General features: G+C 41.0%; 1 protein-coding gene across 1 annotated transcript in view; it reads right to left on the bottom strand.

The window, feature by feature from the left end:
- The window catches only part of txnrd2.2 (thioredoxin reductase 2, tandem duplicate 2), a 38,731-nt gene that overhangs the window by 10,609 nt on the left and 5,621 nt on the right, over nucleotides 1-22,501 (bottom strand). The window contains exons 9-11 of the mRNA XM_079688051.1: nucleotides 13,884-13,903; nucleotides 13,418-13,509; nucleotides 12,964-13,138 (exon numbers count right to left, since the gene is read on the bottom strand). Of these exons, the coding sequence (XP_079544177.1) occupies nucleotides 12,964-13,138; nucleotides 13,418-13,509; nucleotides 13,884-13,903 (287 nt within the window). The remainder of the gene's footprint in view (nucleotides 1-12,963; nucleotides 13,139-13,417; nucleotides 13,510-13,883; nucleotides 13,904-22,501) is intronic.

Here is a 22,501-nt window from a genome sequence, read left to right as displayed (position 1 = left end):
TTAGAGATTTGGGTACCGAGAAAAGAGAGAGGGTTTTATTTTCTGACGCTGCGTGAGTTCCCTGACACACCAGGGACACATCTTCATGTATAAAAGACTTACAAGGTCCCCTTTAGTTAAATAGTATGTATAAACTGTATAACTGAGCTGAGGCTGATTGGTCATAACGCAAACCATTGGACACACTTGACCTGATGATGGTTTTAGATGAAAAGTCACTTAATTCATAAAAAATGTATCCTCTGGAGACCTTAAAACTCCCACACTCTCCCTTCAACAACCAAACAAAAAATAATTGACTCTCTCAATGGACTGTCTTGTATGGTGAGAATGTATTCCAACCTGACAATAAAACTAGGACAATGAACTTTTGCTGAAACAAAAAGATTAAATGCCATCAAGAAGTTGTTCAGTTTTTTTTCATGAGCAGATTATGAGTCTACAGTCATGATTAGAATGACAACAAAACCGATGGTCACGAGCTGAGGTTATACCGTTGGGATGCTAACATTGGCTAGTCAGCAAAAAAGACTGATGGAAATCTCAGTAGTTTTCCAGGTTCTTGGTCATCAACCAAAGTGTTGGACCTGATGGTGGTGCTAGATGAAAAGTCAGAGGATCACTAAATCCATTACAATGCATCCTCTGGAGACCTTGAATATCTATAGCACATTTCACTTCTATAGATCTAACAGTTGTCAAGATATTGAACTCAAAACCTAAACGTGCTGGTAAGGCTAGAGAAAGCAGACCACCAAAGTCATAGGGATCTATCAATGTCTGTAGGAAATCAATCCAGTACTTATTGAGATGTATCAGTCTGAACCAAAGTGGTGGACTGACATTCCTATTCCTAGGGTGTTTCTCAATGTCGAGTACGCCTACATGTCTTCCGAGTCACTTGCTTCAGAAGCGAGAATACTTCCTGGCATTCGGAAAACGAAGAGTGGAACAGGCGAGCAAGTATGCGTCATATGAGAACCTTACATTTTCCACCACAGATTTGGGGAAATTGATCCGTGCGCAAAGCATTGTGGGGATTTTAAGACCGCGGAGTCTACACATGTGCAGCCTCGAAATTTCGCGCTACGAAGTACGCCGGGCTTGGTAGAATTCCAAGTACGCTGGACATTGGAACAGTCCTTCAGCGGCACTCAATGACGTAGTATGCTTGAAATAGTGGCTCTGGAGCAGCTTTACTCGACACTGAGAAACACCCCTAGTGTGGGTAAAAATGCCATGTGCTGGCACCAACCTCCAAAATGTGAGGATTTACGGATTTTCTACATTCCATATGACTGTAAATTGAAGTCGCTCTCATGGCCGTAGAATAAAAATGCAGAAAATAAAAACCGCTGATTCAGAAATAAAAATATCGGAAACAGGTTTATTACCAGGTAGGTTGACACGTGCGAGGAATTTGACTAGGTGTCGTGGTGCATACAAGTCAAACTAAAATAAAAACACAGATAGCGAACTATTTTAAGAACACTTTAATTGTAGAGGACCTGTGGTTCCAGGAAGTTGGGATTACTTTGTGGGATACCTGACCGCTAACTAGTAGCCTGACTGTAGGACTCTCACAAAAGGGCCTTTGTACAATTATTCTAATCAACCATCATTTGCTATTATTATTTGATTTTATGATCGCTGTCGTGTCTGATTGGTAATCTTACACCTTTGTATTTTCCTGTTTCCCCTTAACCAGGAACACTTAACTAACATGCTTTGTAGCTTGACCTTCCTCTTTCTGTATGCTGTACCGTGTGAGCTATGTACCATGTATGTTCATAAATAAAAACGTTAGTAACAAAACCAAAAATAACACTATAATAACATTAAAAATAAGAAAAATTAACAACATCTGGCCAGCTGAGCAGGAAGTGATGAGCAGCTGGGCGTCGGTTCCCATCGGCCCCCCGGGACACCCAAAGGTGTTTCTCCTGACACTTCCTGGGGGACGGGTGACTGATGCTGTCGACACTGAGTCTCTATGGTGACGGGGCATGGACCACTCACCCCACCCCCCCCCACCCCACCCCCTCGTCTCCATAGCTCCACACAACCAGGCTGGGTAGCATAATAAACACCCGGCTCTGAGCTACCCATGTAGATGCTATCGGACAGCAAAAATAACAAACCCCCGAGACCCTTTTCCTGGCTGGAGCCGAAGAACAACGCGCCCCCCCCCCCCCCTCCCCTCTTTTTAAACCAGGAGGGGGGTTCAGGGACCTGCAGAGCTCCACAGCATGGGTGGCTGAGAGAGGGGAAGTGAGGCATTCATGACAAATTCCCCAAAGAGAGACCTCTAAATATTTTTCTTATCCTAAACGTCCACAACTCTGGAACGCACTGCATATACATGTCATTCTCTCACTGGCACAATAATAGAGGATTAAAGTGGGATTTAGCTATTTGGATTTAGCAATTGAATTGTTGCCCGATACTTTTGTTTCAATTATATATATTAAAAAATAGGAATACATTCCAGAATACCCCTTAGATTAAATAAGAGTGGTTGGGGATACTGCCATGAAGATATTTCATTACCTTTACAAGTATATGAACAATTAATTAAAGTTTCCAAGTTTTTAATATTTTTTTGAGGAAGTATTAAATCTTCTTGAGAATACATATCAAATATTGTATTAGTAAAATGGCTCTTGTTACATAAAATACATCGTCATACCTTATGTGAATATAAAATAGGATGTTTTTATTTCATCATTATTCATTTATACATTATTATAAGTTATGTATCTGTTAATATAGCATTACATTTAATAAGTGGATCTTTTATTTATAGAGTCAACAATTAAACTCCATAAGATTTGAACACATTAATGAAGTCTTGAAGGTCCCATGTCATGCTTTTCTGGTTATTACCCGTCCCCTTGTGTGTTATGAAGGTTTGTTATGCATGTAAACGGTCTGCAGAGTCAAAACCCTCAAAGTACACCCTGTAGCGAGTAAAACTCTAACACAGAAAATACCTCCCCAAAACGCCTCGTTGGAGATACGTCACTGTCCATTGATTCGTTCAGGTAACTCATGATGTCATGCGTTACCCGGAACCAAATGGACCAATCCGTGGAGCCGTTACATTACGTCCACGGAACCGTTACGTTAAGCCCCCGCTGATTGGTCCAAATTGACCAATCCACGGACTTCCTCACACACACCACTCGGTGCAGGCAGCTCTGCTGATTTCTCCTCCCTGGCTGCAGGCTGATAACAGACAGTTGGGATCGTGGCTAAATTCTCTCTGCAGACCCATTCTCTCTGCAGACCCATTCTCTCTGCAGACCCATTCTCTCTGCAGACCCATTCTCTATGCAGACCCATTCTCTCAGCGTTTATCAACCTTTTTCTGACTCAATATCAAGCCACACTTATTGTTTTTACTTCGGCTGTGACTTTGTGTGTGCTCAGGATGAGTTTGGCTGTGTTTCGCTGTGTATCGCTAAACAAGGAAACAACACCTCCACGGAGCTCAGCGCGATTCACAACGTCCCGACCAATCAGAGAACACTGTGCTCACAGGGAGGGTGGGGGCTGGAGCTACTGGAGCTACAACGAGCCGTTAAAGGCAGAGAGTGAAATTCAGTGAATACACGTAGTTTACAGAGATGCTGTATGAGAAACCAATGTGAGCTCGCTGAGCTTAAGCTTCTTTTAAATGTTGATAAAACCAAGGTAATGCTCTTTTCTAAAGCTAAAAAGACTACAGACACTGCTTTGGATATTGTTACTATGCAAGGACAAGTACTCAAAGTGGTTACCTGTTATAAATACCTAGGTATCTGGCTTGATGATTGTATGTTTAAACTTCAGGTCATTAATCTGCTTAAAAAGCTGAGGGTTAGGCTAGGTTTCTTTTTCAGAAACAAGTCCTGTTTCTCATTTGAAGCCAGGAAAAGGCTCTGTGACCTTTTTACCTGTGCTGGACTATGGTGATTTGTTGTATATGAATGCACCTGCCCATTGCCTGGAAAAGTTAGATGCCGCCTATCAAAGTGCCCTGAGATTTGTTACTAACTGTAAAGCACTTACTCATCACTGTACCCTGTATGCCAGGGCAGGTCTGCCTTCACTAACTGTACGGAGGCTCAGTCACTGGTACATGTTCATTTATAAAGCCATGTTGGGTAAACTACCTTTTTATATCTACTCTCTGATCTCTCGACGAATTGACAGAACTTATTGCCTGAGATCTCATGATGTTGTTTTATTAAATGTGCCAAGTGCTAGGACTGTCTTGGGGAAGACAGCTTTTAGTTGTGCAGCTCCACTAAATTGGAACAGTCTGGAAACATGTTTCAAACTGAGCACTTTGGTTCCCCTGCATCATTTGAAAACTCGGCTGGGTGACATGCTGTTTGATGCTCATGGTACCTGTCACTGTAAATAGAGTTTGTAAACTTTACCCTGTACATTATGCTGTATGTCATCCTTATTGTTGTTCTGTTGTTTTTATGTTACATGTGTAACTAATGTCCTGCAGGTCACCCTTGAAAAAGAGATCTTTTGATCTCAAGGAGCTTTCACCTGGTTAAATAAAGGCTACAAACAAACAAACAAGTTTGGAAAATGTCACAATATAAATCTATTCTAGTAGACCTCAACAATGGAATTATGATCTGTGGAAATGGCCATGACATGGGACCTGTAAAGCTGCATACGAAGGATTTATACATGTGTTTTGATGTCAGTAAATACTTTACTACACATGTTAGGTGTGTGCAATTATATATACATTATTTACATCATAAGATATATGATGACGAATACAATATAGTGTGTTATAAACCATGCATGTGTTTTTATCTACCTCGCTGAACTATAAGGCTTTTCATTCAATGGAGTTTGATTCCAAAAAAGTTCTACTCTGAGGCTTTACCTCCCTGACTGAAACATAAAATACTGTATTTTCTCCTTTGATCATTTTGAATTAAAGCATCAGTTACTGGAAAAATATCCCTATCAGCGAATCAGAGTGTGAAGTTTAGACTTTCTTTTTAAATCCGGCCTTCCTGTCTGCAGCTCCGCTCTTTGCCGTACTGTAGCACCGACCACAGATCCATTGTGAGGCGAGGACACAACAACAGTGAGCTGACTGATAAGAGACTGGGCTGGAGCACGCACACACACACACACACACACACACACACACACACACACACACACACACACACACACACACACACACACACACACACACACACACACACACACACACACACACACACACACACACACACACACACACACACACACACACACACACACACACACACACACACACACACACACACACACACACACACACACACACACACACACACACACACACACACACACACACGATTTGAACAAAGCTGTTGTGACATTTAGAGGAAGCTTCTTGATGGCTAGGCTAATTAGCCACAACAATAAATTCCATAAATTGAAATAAGAGCTTATCTGATCAATCAAATGAACAAAGACAAAAGGAGAGAAATGTGAGGGAGGTGTTTCTTCGGGGAATAGATCGTACATGATGCCAAAAAATGATTACGTGTTCTATTTCAGGCCAAAAAAGATTTTAAGATTAAAAGAGCTTACTAGCTGTAGAAAATAAACTTGTAGCGTCTGTGCTTAATAAAGCGTGTCTGGAAAAGAAAATTGGAAATGTCAAACAAACTCATTGCAGAACATTTGTTCTATGAATAGTTTGGTGTGTTTTAGTAACACCTCAGACCAACCCTGTAGTATTTTTGACTTTTTATTTAAACTATCTAGAATATTTTATTCATATTTTCTTTTGTATTGATAATTCTCTTGTCCACTTTTTAAAGTTTTTTAAGTAATGTCTGAACACAATTCTGCTTCTGTAACAAAATAACTTCCCACACTGGGATCAATAAAGTATCTATCAATCTAGAAATGGGAGGTGTCACCACCTTGTAACTTCTGATGTAATTTTATTAAGTGTTCGTGATGTTATCCTGAAAAAAAAGACCATTTTAAATGTTTGATTATTTAAAGGAGACCTATCATGCAAAATGCACTTTTTGATGTCTTGTATACATAAATATGTGTCCCCGGTGCGTCGGGGATCTCACGCAGCGTCAGAAAATAAAACCGTCTCTCTTTTCCTCTGTACCCAAATCTTTTAAAAACGGGTGTACAACGAGCGGAAACAGATTCGCTGCCGATCTGACGTCAAATCAGCATCAGACCCACAGAAAGTTGCTATCAGAAACAATGCCTGACGTGTTTTGGACGTAATCTCGTCTTTATTTACATTAGCAAGCCTTGCTAACACTCAGAGCTAACATGTACTGGAGAGCACATGTGTTTAAAAAGCAGGAAATAAAAAAAGGAACTCACCTTTTGATAAACCCGCAAGAGAAAAAGCATTTGAGCTCCATACTGTTTCAGAAATAATCCTTGATGTGGTTTAGAACAGGATGGCGTTTTACCACAGCACAATTTAACTTTATCTCCGGTAGAATTCTGATCAGGCATTATCTCCGCCTCCTCTTTTTTTGTTTTTCAAGCTAAGGACCCAAGATCCGCGTTTTTCTAACAGGGCTTCAAAAGAGTGTTTTGAGCAGTATGAGGCATGGCTACAATGGGTGAACTGTTTGGTATTTTAAGCAAAAAACTTCACAGACATGTTTTGTATAGGTATGGCCCTACAATATATATTTAAAATATAGCATATTAGGTCCACTTTAATAAAAGAGATTTCTAAGTGTTTCCAAGTGGGTGGGGCTCAATTGGAAAAAGGAATGTGCCTTCTCATACTAATCAATCAATCAATAACTAATCTCCAGCTACATTTAGATTCAAATGTGAATACAGTTGTAGAGCTGTGTGCTTATGTTGTCACTCTATTTCTATCTAATCTGATCAAATCACACCTTTACAGTTCTTGAAGCAGATGATCTAACCCTATTTTTGACTGTAAATGGTAAATGGACTGTACTTATATAGCGCTTTATCCAGTCTTTAAGACCCCTCAAAGCGCTTTACATACTACATGTCATTCACCCATTCACACAGAGCAGTGTATTTTACTCTAGGACCTAACATTCACACACATTCACACATCGTTGGCCATGCCATCGGGAGCAACTCAGGGTTAAGTATCTTGCCCAAGGATACATCGACATGTTGACTGCATGGGCTGGGATCGAACCCACAACCTTCTGGTTGAAAGACGACCGCACTCCCTCACAGCCACAGTCGCCCTTTCAAACTCTTTCATAAATGTCTGAATAAGTATAAGTTTAAGATGTCTTTGTTTCAAACTTTAACTGACTGTTGCTTGTTCAAGATTAAGGTTAAGTGTACAGATGTTGATCGTTATATTGAACATTACAAGTTTATGGCTTTATGCCAAGACATTTGAACTCAGAAATGTATGAAAGCTCAAAATGAAAAAGGGACAATGCTTTAAAAATAAAACCAAAAACGTATTTTTAACTCTTTTCTCTAGCTAACACTTTTTATTTAGCTTAACTTTATTGTGTTTACTTGATATTATTGTTTACCCATTATGCACAAACACCTATGCTATGCCACGATATGAGGACATGAGGATCAGTTCAACGAGTTTTAAATCCTGACAATGCTACAGATAACGTGTGCTGATGTTTAAGAGCTTGCCGTAACCATCAAAATCTCTAATACAGGAATAACAACGTCTGTTTTCTGTCACTTCAAATGTAATTTCCCAACAAAACCCACAGCGTAACACAGGCAGGAGATCGACACCCAGTGATGTCATCAGTAACTTGTAAAACGCAGACAGACAAATGTCTTTTAAAGAAAAAAGGAAACGTGAAAATCTAATGACATCCTTCAGTACTGTAGAGCGCAGAGAGGAGGAAGACTAATGCGTCCACTGTCCGCATGCAGACAGGAAGTGTGGACATGTTGTGTTTCCTGCCGTGTTTCTGCTGGCACACCTGGCCAGGGGAGCGGCCCTGAGGCCAGGAAGGAGCAGGGGAAAGGTGGAGGGAGGCAGAGCGCTAAAGGAGGATGTTTCAAGAGGAGGAGAGGGAGAGCATGGGAAATGCAAAAAGCAGGATTGGGAAATATGGCATTAAAAGCTGAAAAGGGAGATGGGTTGATGACATGTGACGCTTGTCTGAAAATACTTAATGTTCTCTTTCAATACCAGAGTAGCACATGGTAACAAAGGCCCTACGCAGCTGTGTACGTGACCGGATGTGTGATTACCTAGAAGAGCGTCAGGACTGTTTGAGGCATATGATAGCTATGTGATTAACATGATGATTCAGCCTCTATGGAGAGAGACATATGACAAGCAGGATCATTTCTGACGTGGAGCTAATCTGAAGTAAACATTGAATACTGCTTTGAACCGGTATTCTGCATCTTGTGACTGTAACACTCTCTTGTATATCAGCATGTCAAGAGGCGCTTTCACACCGGAGTACTTTTCCCCGTACTTTTCCCGTTTAGTTCCGTTAGTGCCTGGAATTTTGCGTTCACACCAAAAAGAGAACTTAGTTGAGAGAACTTTTACCCCCATTTTTAGTCCCTGCTAGAGAGGTGGGATTATCCTGGGGAGAAAAGTACCAATTTCTGATTGGCTGGGCGAATTGCAAACCACGCCCCGTAAAACTCTGAAAAGTTTTTTGAAGCCGCCATTGCATTTGCTGGCATTAGCATTATTAGCATTAGCATTAGCCGCGCACCAACGGAGAGAGAATAACTTAGGGCAACACAAAAAAAAACACGGGAGCGGTTGAGTAATGAGGAAGTGTCGGCGTTCTGGCGATTTATTCGGAAGGCTTCAGTAGAAGCTGCTGGAGTCCCAGCAGCTTCTACTGAAGCCCGTCCCCAACTCCGGGACTGCGGGTGGCAGTATACGCCGTGAAGTTGTTTGAGGCCTGCCAGTAAACCCAAAGCAGAAGAAGAAGAAGAAGTGACGTCAGCGGCTTCATTTGCCTAATCCTCCCCCAGGGACTTATTCCAGTGTGAACGCGATCGGCTCTATGGGGGTACTAAGTGCTGGGAACTAAGTACGGCAAAGTACTTGGTGTGAAATCGGCTAAGGACAATATACGGGGAACTATTTGTCCCATGCAGCTCTGTATGTGATGACTACTTCCATTCCTGCAAGGATAATAGATACATGGATCCTGATATTGAAGCTCAAGCCGGTGACGAGCGATTTTTTTTTTCCTAACAAATTCTGCATCAGTTTTAAACATGGAGATGGAGGCAGCTCAGGCACACGAACGGTGACCGTGCCTTTGAGGTGGAACTCTCTCCCTATCCGCTCTGCAGTCTCTGTAGAAGCTTTTAGAAAAACGACTGAAGACCTATCTTTTTACATTGGCTTTTATTTCTATTTGAAATGTGTTTGATGTGTTCTGTTATTACGTTTGTTCCTTTCAGGACTCCACGTGGGCTGTGTTTTGTTTTTATCTTGACCTTACATTTCTGCCTCATGGATATTGTATTCATGTTTCTGTGGTCTTCATTTTAACTTTTGTTCTTACTTGTGAGGCACTTTGTGAAATGTGTATTTTTATTATTATTATTATTATTATCATTATTATATTATTATGTACAGGCTAGTAAAAAGTCAAAGAGCAGATTGCATCGTTTGAAAAAAAGAAGTGAGAGGCTGAGTGAAAATAATACAAATACATCCTTGGACACAAAATCCGACAAAGACCTTGAACGTGCACCCAGTGAGGCCAGGAAGGAGCAGGGGAAAGGTGGAGGGAGGCAGGGTCTGAAAGAAGGATGTAGCAGGCAGCGGTGATACTGTCCCCGGTCCCCTCTGGCCTTTAATAACTCCACAGGGGCCCGAGACCCCGCCTGGCCCCTAGTGTAAGGTCACAGTAAAGGGAAGTGGCCTTGGTCTCATAACTCCTGCTCGCTCACATCAAAGGGCAGGAGTTGCTGCTTCTCTCTGACTGTATGGGAACAAAAGGGGGCTCGAATACAGTCCTCACGGCACACTAATATAAGGATATTTGTGTGTGAATTATGACTTAATTTGCGACAGTTTTGAATTTAAAGTTGTGGTGATTAAACTGATGATACTATGGGACAAACTAAGAACGATTCATAATAATACATATATTAATAATGGCTGCATTTTATATATTTTTTATGTTAATTATTATCCCCGGTAATATTATAACTATATTTGAATTTCCTTTTTTATTTATTATTAATGATTATTTTGGTAGATTTTTTTTTTTAATTCTTAATGACCTTTTTTTTTTTTTTTTATAAATGTTTTTATTCATATTAAAAAATGCTTTTGGATTTAGGGCTTACTTTAAGAATCCAGACTATAAAGACATGCCTCTTTGATTTGTTTGAACTACACTGCTTGTAAAGAAATGAGTCAGTGTCATGTCAGTCAAAAATAGTCTAAGATACTTGAAAGTTTGGTTCACTATTGATTGAAACAAGTTCTTTGTTGAGTTGCTATGAAATCTTTTGCTCTAAAGATAGGAAACATCAGGCCTGCAGCATCTCACGCACATCAGAGCACCTTCTGACACATGCTCTCATATCACTCTCAGCTGCACTCTCACGCTGAGACCACGTGGGAATTGAGCTACGGGAGGGACGAACCAACGTCATTCCTCCTGCAGGGTCACACACATCCTTGTCGCTGTCACACGCATAGAGCAAGAGAAAAGACCCTCATCCCTCCTACCCCCCTCCCCACAACACTCAAAGTGACAGTATGTGCCCTGGAAAGGCCTTGTAGTCAGATTTCCAGACGCACTGCACTCTCTTTAAAAAGGTTCCCTATTGTACTGTTTTTCATCAATATATTACAGGTCTCAGATATATACAGAACCTGTCTCTGATTGGCTGAAACACCAAACAGATCATTGCAGCATTACCCATAATCCCCTCTGCTTCAGCCCTGTTTCAAAAGTGCTGATTCTCTGTCTGTTACTTTAGATGAAAATAAGGAGCCCCTCCCCACGCCCCTCTGAGAGATATTTGGTTAAAAAGAAAACAACAGGCGCGTTCACACCGGAGTACTTTTCCCCTTTAGTTCCGTTAGTACCCCTTATGTTGCGTTCACACCAAAAAGAGTACTTAGTGCCGGGAACTTTTACCCCCATTTTTAGTGCCTGCTAGAGAGGTGGTACCAAAAAAGTACCAATTTCTATTGGCTGGGCGAATTGCAAACCACGCCCTGTAAAAAAAAATTGTCTGTGAAGCCGCCATTGTATTTGTGGAGTTAGCATTAGCATTAGCCCCGCGCACCAACGCAGAGAGACTAACTTATGGCAACACAAAAGAAAACATGGGAGCGGTGGAGTGATGAGGAGGTGTCGGCGTTCTGGCGATTTACTCGGAAGGCGGTCCCCAACTCCGAGGACTTCCGGCCGGGGACTTCGGGTGGCAGTATACGCCGTGAAGTTGTTTGCGGCCTACCTTGGTTGGTGATTGGCTAATGGTTACACAAGACAAAACATCGTTATGACATCACAAAGTGGCCAAAATCTGATCAGCTCATTTTCAAACAGGTTTTTATAGAAATGGATCAGGACAAAAAGAGAGAGAATCTTTGTTCCTGAAACTTTCAGAATCTCTTTCCACAGAGGGGACACATGTTGATGTAGAAGAGACATGAAGAAGTGGATTTTTCATAATAGGTGACCTTTAAAAGCTCCAGTGTCCCTAACAGAAGTTCCCTCCATTGTTACTGCTGGTGGAAAGGGAGACGGGGAAAGAGAATAAGGATGAGATAGAGGAGGATGAGGATGAGGAGGGCTGGTGGTTATGGAGGGCCGCGGGCAGGGATGGCAGTGACAGATGCAGGGTTGGTTTCCGCAGGGCTGGCACAGGCAGGAAGGCCCAGAGAGGGAGAACAAAGAGGGGGACGCGGTGACCCTGTGCCTGGGTGCATCCTGCCCCCCAACCAGAGAGCCACGCTGGGTGATTAACACTTCCCCCGGCCAGGCCCATCACTCAGGCTTTATTACTTTGTTTTGATTCCTCTGCTATCTGCTGAAACCGCACTCTATTGAGGATGACCGTGAAATTGATAGTGGCAGGGAGTACTGGCACACCGCTGTTTATATTTCAGGGAGATATAGGAAACAATATGGCTGGTGTTTCACATGATCTACCAGAAGAGGTATTACAAAGTGGGGTTAAGGAGTCCCTTGTTGTACTCCATCGGGTCACCTTCACTACAGACGTTTACATCACTTCAATCGTTTGAACACCTTGTCTTGTAAAAGAAAACGTCATAATAAAAAGAAATGTGCCGGATTAATTAATCAGTCAAGTATCTGTCGGATAGTCCAAATCTAGTCTCAGGTCAGAGCCATGTCTCTATTTGGTAGAGACAAGCCAAAAGGCCTAGTCTGCACATGCACAGGTAAATGTTTTTGTTTATGTTGTAGTTCTCCAAATGCATAATTTGTGAAGCCTCACAAAACCATATAACTGTGTAACACTCAGCTAAACATCTTCACCCAAGCTGGAGTTTCCCAAAAGCTCCATTTGTTGTGGATGAAAGCTCAAACCGCCCGGAAAAAGCTAATTCAAGTTAAAGTCTTGAACAACAATTTTCATTAAAGGCTATGTTGGTATTGCATTGAAGAAAGGCCTGACACTGCCTGTTCAATACATTTTATTATTTGCCTGTATTTGATTGTTCTCTTAATAAGTTTAGCTCCAAAACACCAAGCCAAATTCATTATGAGTGAAAACTGGCCATAAACCTCATTCTGATTGTGATTCTGAAGTCTAGTGCCAGTAAGCAACACAATGATCCTATACCACTTCAGCTTTCTCCTATAATCAAACCTGATACCTGTAAACTCCTTAAGCATCACATTTAAATATTTCATTCTTACATATCACCAACTGGAATCAGGCACACAGCCACACACACACACACACACACACACACACACACACACACACACACACTCACTCACTCACCAACTGCCCACAGCACAGAGTCGTAGGTGTCCTTGTGTTCGCTGCCCGTGAGTGTGTCGGTCCAGGTCACCTGCAGAGCTCCTGAGGACAGCTTGTCCACTCTCTTAGGGACACACTCCTTCACAAACTTGGTCCCATATGCTTCCATGTAGTCCGTCACTAGACCTGCCATTTGCTGCAGAAACCAGAAGAAAACATTCCATTATTATATTGTAGAATATGTGGTGCTTAATTTACATTATTTAATTTCATATTCTGTTCTTGTATATATCCTATATTCTATTGAGATGTATGTAGACTTTTTGCACTACTTCTTAGTTTGTGTTTTATTATATATGTTGCATTGTTGGAGGGGCTCAGGTCAGAAGAATTTAATTGCCATTTCTACACTGTAGCTTTGTGCATATGACCTTTGAATCTTTGAATCTTGAAACTGTAGTTCAGGGAGCAATACCTGATCAAACCCCCGGAGGGCGATGCTGCGGACCATCACTGTGGCGTCCAATCCAATGCCTGTGAGGAAGCCGGCACACTCCAGAGCCACATCTGAGCAACAGAAGGTTCAGGAATACTCAACTCTTTTCGAAGATTGCATACATACAAAAGCACCTGATGTTAGGATACAATAAAAAGACTGAAAGTAGCTCATAAAGAATAAGAAAAAACAGACACGGAGGAGTCAATAAAACAAGATAATGGTTCAATTAGATTTAAAAAAACATCACGTTAGTTAATTTTTGCTTACCAGGTGGCCATAAAGTATCTCTCACTGAATGGTTTTGGTGTAAACTGCAGATTTGAGATACAACAAGTGCTAAGGGTTATTCAGAAATACTGGTCCATTGATTACATTTGTATTAAGTTCATAACTTTACTGTTTCTCTACCGATTTCACAAGCTCTCTGGCAGACAAAGGATACAGCTAGCTCCAACCACAAGCCTGCAAAACAGAGATAAAGACAAGCTGTTAGCCACACAGACAATACGACAGCAATTAATGTCATCATTTGTGCAGCACACTTCGGCCAAATAAAATACAGCACGTCCAAAGTGGAAAATGTTGGCTTTTAAGTTAGAGAGGTGATGAATATTCAAATATCATAACCTTAGAGGGAGGTGAGGACGTGTGAATAAACAGGGGACAGTAAGAGGTGTTTGTATGTGTGTGTGTAAGGTACGTTTATTTATATCGCATCTGTTCAGACATAGACATACATACAAGAGAATTAAAATTAAAAACAATTAAAAACAACATTGTAAATACAGTAGGGGCTGAAACAAGTTAAAAGACTTCTGGGTAAGCAGCTGAAAAAAAGTAGTGTTTTTAGCCTCGACTTAAAAGAGCTCAGCGTTAGTGAAGTGTGTGTGTGTGTGTGTGTGTGTGTGTGTGTGTGTGTGTGTGTGTGTGTGTGTGTGTGTGTGTGTGTGTGTGTGTGTGGTCCAGGTGAATCACACTGCTAATGCAGCTCTGAGATGTGCAGGAGGCTAATTGCTATCGTTTAGGCTAATCCCTGCAGATGTTCAGGGCTCAGGGCCACACGTCCTCGGCTGAGTGGTGTCCGTCTCCCTCCAGATCTCCCTCCTGACATCTTGACATCCTCCATGCTAACACAAACCACTAAAAGCCCGCTGCCCGTTTTCTCTGCGACGGTGTAATGCACAGCTGCACTTAGCACGTATTGTGTTGAGGCTTAGGGAAGATTAGTCAAAGAGCTTTAGCTTGATGCTACACTTTCATCACCGTCTCCTTTCCCTCAGATATCCCTCTGTGTACGAACATACAGTCTGTACAGCTGCTGCATTCGACGTCTAAAAGAAGAAGCTATGGATCCCTGACGATCCCTCTGACCCCGGCTAACAATGGGGATATTTGGGGGGCAGGCGGTTCATGAAAAAACTGATACTTAAGGCCACCTATGGACACTCAAAAACACTGAGAGTCTCTGCACTACTTTGAAAACAAATGTAATAATCAATTCTGTAGCTTTCGATGAAAGAAAGATTAACTTATTAACCGTCTATTTTGTGTTTTTTCTGTTGTTGGTTTGCTACAGTTGGTAACATTGATTAATAAACAAAACAATGTTTGCTGAAACTGTCATCATATCTTGAGTGTAGTACATGATACAGATAATATATTACATTTAGGGTTGCAAAGGGGCGGATAGTTTCCGGTACATTTCCGGAAAGTTTTCATGGGAAGTTAAGCTGGGGAATTTTGGAAATATTCGATGCAAAATTAAACAAAAGAAAATGACATTTCAACAGATTTAAAAAAATAAATAAAAAAATGTTTTAAGTAGAACAGAAAGAAGAAAGAACTTTTAATTATTTGATTGAACGAATAATTTTTCTCATTTAAGAACGAAAACAGGAATGTTGTGTTAAATGTTACTCATCCCCCTCAACTCCACTCATTAAAAAATGAACAAAAATGTACCCCCAATCCAAAAAGTCCCATTAAACATGCAAATCTTCCTTCAAGCAATCCTCTGCATTTTTGCTAAACCTTTTCAGTCAACAGGCTCTTCCTGGGCCTCATCAACATCACTCTGGGTCTTCCTCTTCAGTGTCACTGTCCAGCCTTGTTGAGGATGGCTCTGTGTCAGGCTCAAACAGCTTTAGGTTTGCCCGAATGCCAACCAGTTTTTCCACTCTCACATTTGTGAGCCTGTTGTGAACCTTTGTGTGGTCTCAATAGCCATGCAGTAAGCAGTGTGCTATGGCATGGTTATTCAAGTACTTGAATGGCATCGGTTTGTTTTAGTCAAGATTATGCTAAAATATACTTCCCCCAACTATATTTAAGTTCCCTATGAAGAGCCAACCTTCATTTTAGAAAATTCCCAGTTTATTCCCGTGGAAAGTTTTCATCTTTGAAAATTCCCGGAATTTTGCAACCCTAATTACATTACATGTCATTTGTTAGACGCTTTTATCCAAAGCGACAAACATACATTCAGTACTGTGGACAATCCCCACAGGAGACATTTGAGGTGAAGTGTCTCAGGGACACAACGACACGCTGACTGCAGTGGGACTCCAACTTGCTATCCCCTGATTTGAAGTCCAGCACACTCCCCACTGAGCCACAGCCTCCCACTCCCACATATATATTACTGATATTGTTTAGCAAGCCAATAAGAGCAGAGTGGGCCCTCTTTAAAAACATTTTTTTTTAAAAAGGGGCCCAGTTACTGCATTGTCTTTTTATTTTTCGACGCTCTGGATCACTACTATTTTATTTTACAGCACAGTTAAATATGTACTGTTCTTTTTTTTTACACATGTTCTGTCTTGTGCACTAGTTTCAGGATACAGTGAGAGTTTCAGCAAATATGAAAACAAAGTCATTGTTATTAAAGTTTCTTAGTCCAGCTGTAATCTTTCATACAGTACTGGACTCCCATCTTACACATTGAACAATGAGCCACAGAGCAAAAGGAAACATTTCAAAAACTCTTGATGTTTTTGGGTCCTGTTCTTGGGAGCTTAACTAAGACCTCATTGAACCCACAGCTCCTGAGGAGGAGGAGGAGGAGGAGGAGGAGGAGGAGGAGGAGGAGGTGGTTCGTATTGAGTGTGTGTGGCAGCCTGTTAACCTTGGGAAGCTCTTCAGAAGCCCAAACACTGATAACACCACATGTGGATCCTCCTGTGCAGAATTTGGTTGTGTAGCAAAAAGCTTGATGTGAGTCCAACTGAGAAACTTTGATCTAATGTTTCATGAGCCACACACATTTATCTCCCTGTTACTGGTTTTAGTTTTGCCAGAGCTGCATGAAAAGGGAACAAAGAGGGTTTAGAGCTTGGCACCTACAACTGAGAGAGAAATGTGCTCGTAAGATACATTGTAAATATTTTCTGTTCAGCGTCTGGGACACTATCTGAAGGTTCGGAGAGCTAATCATTTCATCCCATTTCATCCCATTTCATATGTCCAGTGGTGGAAAAGCACTCAGGTTTTACTCGAGTACAAGTAGAATAACTATGGGCTTGAAACACTACATTACAAGGGGAAATCCTTGGAGTAGAAGTACAAAAGTATTATCATGTTTAGTGTCCTGTCTGTCTGTAACTTTGTGTGGTAGTGTTACCACTGACAGGTCTCTCTTGAAAATGAGACCCTGTGTCTCAACGAGATTTTACACCTGTATAAATAAAGGCTAAATAAAAAATAATAAAAAAGTATGCAAATTGGATCTTTCTTTAGAATATTGTTATTCAGTTTTTATCAGAGGTAAATACATGTTGAGCAGATTTTAGATATTTTTTTAAATATTGGGCATTTCAAAAATTACAGTATGACATCATTTGTTTTTTATATATACAAAGTAAATAATAACTATTAGTGTTGAATAAATGTAGAAGAGTAAAAATGTCATTACTTATGTAGCATAAAACAAAAATACTCAAGTAAAGTGCAAGTATGAAAAAAAAGTAAATGTACTTTGTAACATTCCACCACTTTATCTCCATTATTTGTGTACAATTGTACCTGTATGTTTTAACTGTTTGTCATTAAATTGAATAGAGCGCAATGAAAATGGAATGAGTTCACTTAAATGTCCCCTTTATGTTTCTTTCCTGTTGGCCAGCGTGGGACTTTTTCTTTGTACGCCGTTCATGCTATTCCACAGGCACACGCGTGCATGTATGACCTTGTTTTCTTTCTCGACAATAGCTGGGAAGTTATGCTGCAGCCATCTGTGTTGCTTTGCAATAAACTGCTGAAAGATTTTCCCCGGGAAGTGTGGTCCTTGTCCCGCGCAGAGTCGGACCCTCCTCACATAACAACTCCTGCGAGTACCGGCCCATCCTCACTCCGGGAACCACCGGCCTGCTGGCACGCGCTCGCTGCTTCTCCCTGATTACCAGCTCCAGGCCTTGGATCCTCGGGGCCAAATCTGTCATTCAGGTGTTCCAAGACCCATTAAAAACATCCATCACTCACCTGCCTGCCCCCCCCCCCCCCCACAGAAACTGCCTCCTGGACTTCACCTGCACAGCTGACAGCTCGGCAAAACAACATCTCCTCCAGCTCTGTGTGGTTTTCTCTGACAGAGGAAGCTAAAGCTAATGCTAACCCACAGCGGACCCCTCACAGCCTGCGGGGGGGTCCTGAGGACTCCACTAACCATCACACACTCACATCAAAGAGCTTCCTGAGCTCAAGTGGTCCCTCTCATGGGTAATTCTGCTTCCTATACAAGGATGTTTTGCTGAGCGGGTGAAGGGTGAGGTGGTAATTGTTTGAGGATGATTTTGTATTGCCACCAAGTGGGGGAAAGTTAAATAGCACACCGTATATTACTATACATATATTTCATTGGATTACCACACATTTTAGAATTCAACGGGCAATATTATGCTCATTTTCAGGTGTATATCAGTATGTAGTGTCTCTACTTTAAAGAGTCCTCTCCTGCTGATGTTCAGGTGTATATCAGTATGTAGTGTCTCTACTTTAAAGAGTCCTCTCCTGCTGATGTTCAGGTGTATATCAGTATGTAGTGTCTCTACTTTAAAGAGTCCTCTCCTGCTGATGTTCAGGTGCATATCAGTATGTAGTGTCTCTACTTTAAAGAGTCCTCTCCTACTGATGTTCAGGTGCATATCAGTATCTAGTGTCTTTACTTTAAAGAGTCCTCTCCTGCTGATGTTCAGGTGTATATTAGTATGTAGTGTCTCTACTTTAAAGAGTCCTCTCCTGCTGATTTTCAGGTGTATATCAGTATGTAGTATCTCTACTTTAAAGAGTCCTCTCCTGCTGATGTTCAGATGTATATCAGTATGTAGTGTCTCTACTTTAAAGAGTCCTCTCCTGCTGATGTTCAGGTTTATATCAGTATGTAGTATCTCTACTTTAAAGAGTCCTCTCCTGCTGATGTTCAGGTGTATATCAGTATGTAGTGTCTCTACTTTAAAGAGTCCTCTCCTGCTGATGTTCAGGTGTATATCAGTATGTAGTATCTCTACTTTAAAGAGTCCTCTCCTGCTGATGTTCAGGTGCATATCAGTATGTAGTGTCTCTACTTTAAAGAGTCCTCTCCTGCTGATGTTCAGGTGTATATCAGTATGTAGTGTCTCTACTTTAAAGAGTCCTCTCCTGCTGATGTTCAGGTGTATATCAGTATGTAGTGCCTCTACTTTAAAGAGTTCTCTCCTGCTGATGTTCAGGTGTATATCAGTATGTAGTGTCTCTACTTTAAAGAGTCCTCTCCTGCTGATGTTCAGGTGTATATCAGTATGTAGTGTCTCTACTTTAAAGAGTTCTCTCCTGCTGATGTTCAGGTGTATATCAGTATGCAGTGTCTCTACTTTAAAAAGTCCTCTCCTGCTGATGTTCAGGTGTATATCAGTATGTAGTGTCTCTACTTTAAAGAGTCCTCTCCTGCTGATGTTCAGGTGGATATCAGTATGTAGTGTCTCTACTTTAAAGAGTCCTCTCCTGCTGATGTTCAGGTGTATATCAGTATGTAGTATCTCTACTTTAAAGAGTCCTCTCCTGCTGATGTTCAGGTGTATATCAGTATGTAGTGTCTCTACTTTAAAGAGTTATCTCCTGCTTATGTTCAGGTGTATATCAGTATGTAGTGTCTCTACTTTAAAGAGTCCTCTCCTGCTGATGTTCAGGTGTATATCAGTATGTAGTATCTCTACTTTAAAGAGTCCTCTTCTGCTGATGTTCAGGTGTATATCAGTATGTAGTGTCTCTACTTTAAAGAGTCCTCTTCTGCTGATGTTCAGGTGTATATCAGTATGTAGTGTCTCTACTTTAAAGAGTCCTCTCCTGCTGATGTTCAGGTGTATATCAGTATGTAGTATCTCTACTTTAAAGAGTCCTCTTCTGCTGATGTTCAGGTGTATATCAGTATGTAGTGTCTCTACTTTAAAGAGTCCTCTCCTGCTGATGTTCAGGTGCATATCAGTATGTAGTGTCTCTACTTTAAAGAGTCCTCTCCTGCTGATGTTCAGGTGTATATCAGTATGTAGTGTCTCTACATGTCTCCATGCTTTAATGTTCAAAAAGCTCTTTATTTTTCTCATACTGCCTGTGCTGCAGAACCTCTTTTCACCCTCTGTCTGAAACCAGAGCCCAGTCTGCTCTGATTGGTTAGCTGGCCGGCTCTGTTGTGATCAACTGCTTAAAGATGTCCCGCCCCTCAGCCTATCACGTACAATTTTGGCCTTTACATGCACAAAAACCTATATAACGCACTACAGGAAAGGGAGAACCCCCAAAAGGGCCTCTTTAAAACGATGAAAGGGAATTGAGAAACATTTAGTGCCGCTTGCCAAATACATTTAACACAAGCACTTATCAGCCAAAATAATACATATTTGCATAAAAAAAAAAGAATATAATTAAAATCAGAGGATATCAAAAGAGTTGCTGACCTGGTTTTCTCAATGATTTTAAATGAACACCTCAATATATGGAACGATGATTAGGAGAAGACTCATTGCCAACTTAGTGTACAAAGATGATTCTTAAAAGGGTCCGAAAAGTGAAATGTTAGATTCAAATGTGAGTGGATTGATTGCGAACATAGGCAAGGCAAGTTTATTTATATAGCACCTTTCAACACAAGACAATTCAAGGTTCGTTACAAAAATGAAAGACATTCAGACAAAGGCATTTAAAAACAGTCATTAAAAAGAAAAGATAATAAAAGAAACATTAAAAGACTGTCAACGTTTTCCCCAAAACTAAGAAAATACCCATAGTCGTACCTAGTAACCCACTGTAAAATAGTCGTACCTAGCAACTCACTGTAAAATAGTGGTACCTAGTAATCCACTGTAAAATAGTGGTACCTAGCAACCCACTGTAAAATAGTCGTAACCTAGTAACCCACTGTAAAATAGTGGTACCTAGTAACCCACTGGAAAATAGTCGTAACCTAGTAACCCACTGTAAAATAGTCGTAACCTAGTAACCCACTGTAAAATAGTCGTAACCTAGTAACCCACTGTAAAATAGTCGTAACCTAGTAACCCACTGTAAAATAGTCGTACCTAGCAACCCACTGTAAAATAGTCGTAACCTAGTAACCCACTGTAAAATAGTCGTAACCTAGTAACCCACTGTAAAATAGTCGTAACCTAGTAACCCACTGTAAAATAGTGGTACCTAGTAACCCACTGTAAAATAGTGGTACCTAGTAACCCACTGTAAAATAGTCGTAACCTAGTAACCCACTGTAAAATAGTCGTACCTAGTAACCCACTGTAAAATAGTGGTACCTAGTAACCCACTGTAAAATAGTCGTACCTTGTATCCTACTATAAAGCTCACAATAGTTTTAGTAAAACTAAGGAAATGTACCCTATAGTCCACCCTCGAACTATAAGGTCCTTTAGTTTTTTCCGAAACTAATATAACTGGCCTCCAGTTTGACCCACAAACCATTTAAAAGTAGCTAAGTTTACCTGTGTCTTTCTAGGACCTATAGAACATACCTATTTACATGTAACATTTGGATGCTTGTGTTATCTTGTGAAGTTACAAATAGGTCACAAAAAATGGAATATAATTCCAAACTGCCCCGGGTGTACACAGCATGGATACTATATGAAGTTGAAATATCGAAATAATTATTTCCGCTCATCTGTCACCGCGAAGCAAACACCAACCGCAGCGCAGGCACACCAACTCCGCGAGTCACCGTCTGAGCGCCGAGCCAAGAGGAAGCGTCAGGGAAAGAGCAATTAAGCAGGCGCTGACAGCGACTAAATGGCTGGATTAAAGGGCTTGTTCTGTAAAGGCCAGGATGCACGCCGCTAATCTGAATCATGAGGCGAAGACAGGCTGACAGGAAGGGAGGAGAAACAACTCCATGTCACCGATGAATGATTGCAGTGCGTGACAGAGGGACGAGTCAGAGAGGTGAGTTAGAGAAGCGTTAATGAAGCACAGGGTCGATGCTTCCCTTGGAGCTCATTGTCTAAAGAACAATGTGAATCCTTGACACACTAACACGCATTCACTCCGGGGTGAAACATAACAAAAATAGGAACGATTTGGCACCCGTTTTCACACTTTTGGTTCAAAATAAATGACTTTTGATCTGCAGCATTGTGGCAGATGTTGAAATGTCATGTTTGAATGTGAGTGGATTGATGACATGATACAGTGTGATTGCAAACATACATATTTACACATCATTTGGATGCTTGTGTCATTTCAAAACTATAAAACGGCCGCAGGTGTACACAGCATGGACAAATATGAAGTTGAAATATCTAAATAATGACAGACGCTGCATGCCGGATATACTGAGATGCCACTGACTGCTTAATGTTTGCTTAATCATACAATTCATTTAATCTGACTGCACCTTTGTATGTAATCGTTACAGTAGGAGGATATTAAAAACTAATATTTGTATTAGTACAAAATGTGTGTCTGCACCTGGAACATCTGGTGCATTAAGTTGCTAGTTTATATGTGAAATGAGTCCGAATTAAATCCATACAGTAATCACAAACTTGAGTGAATGAAAAGGCCTTATTTTGTTAAACAATAACACAA

Source organism: Notothenia rossii, assembly GCF_949606895.1.
Source record: "Notothenia rossii genome assembly, chromosome: 6".
Classification (NCBI taxonomy): domain Eukaryota; kingdom Metazoa; phylum Chordata; class Actinopteri; order Perciformes; family Nototheniidae; genus Notothenia; species Notothenia rossii.
Note: the sequence above shows the minus strand (reverse complement) of the source record. Positions and strands in the feature narration are given on the sequence as shown.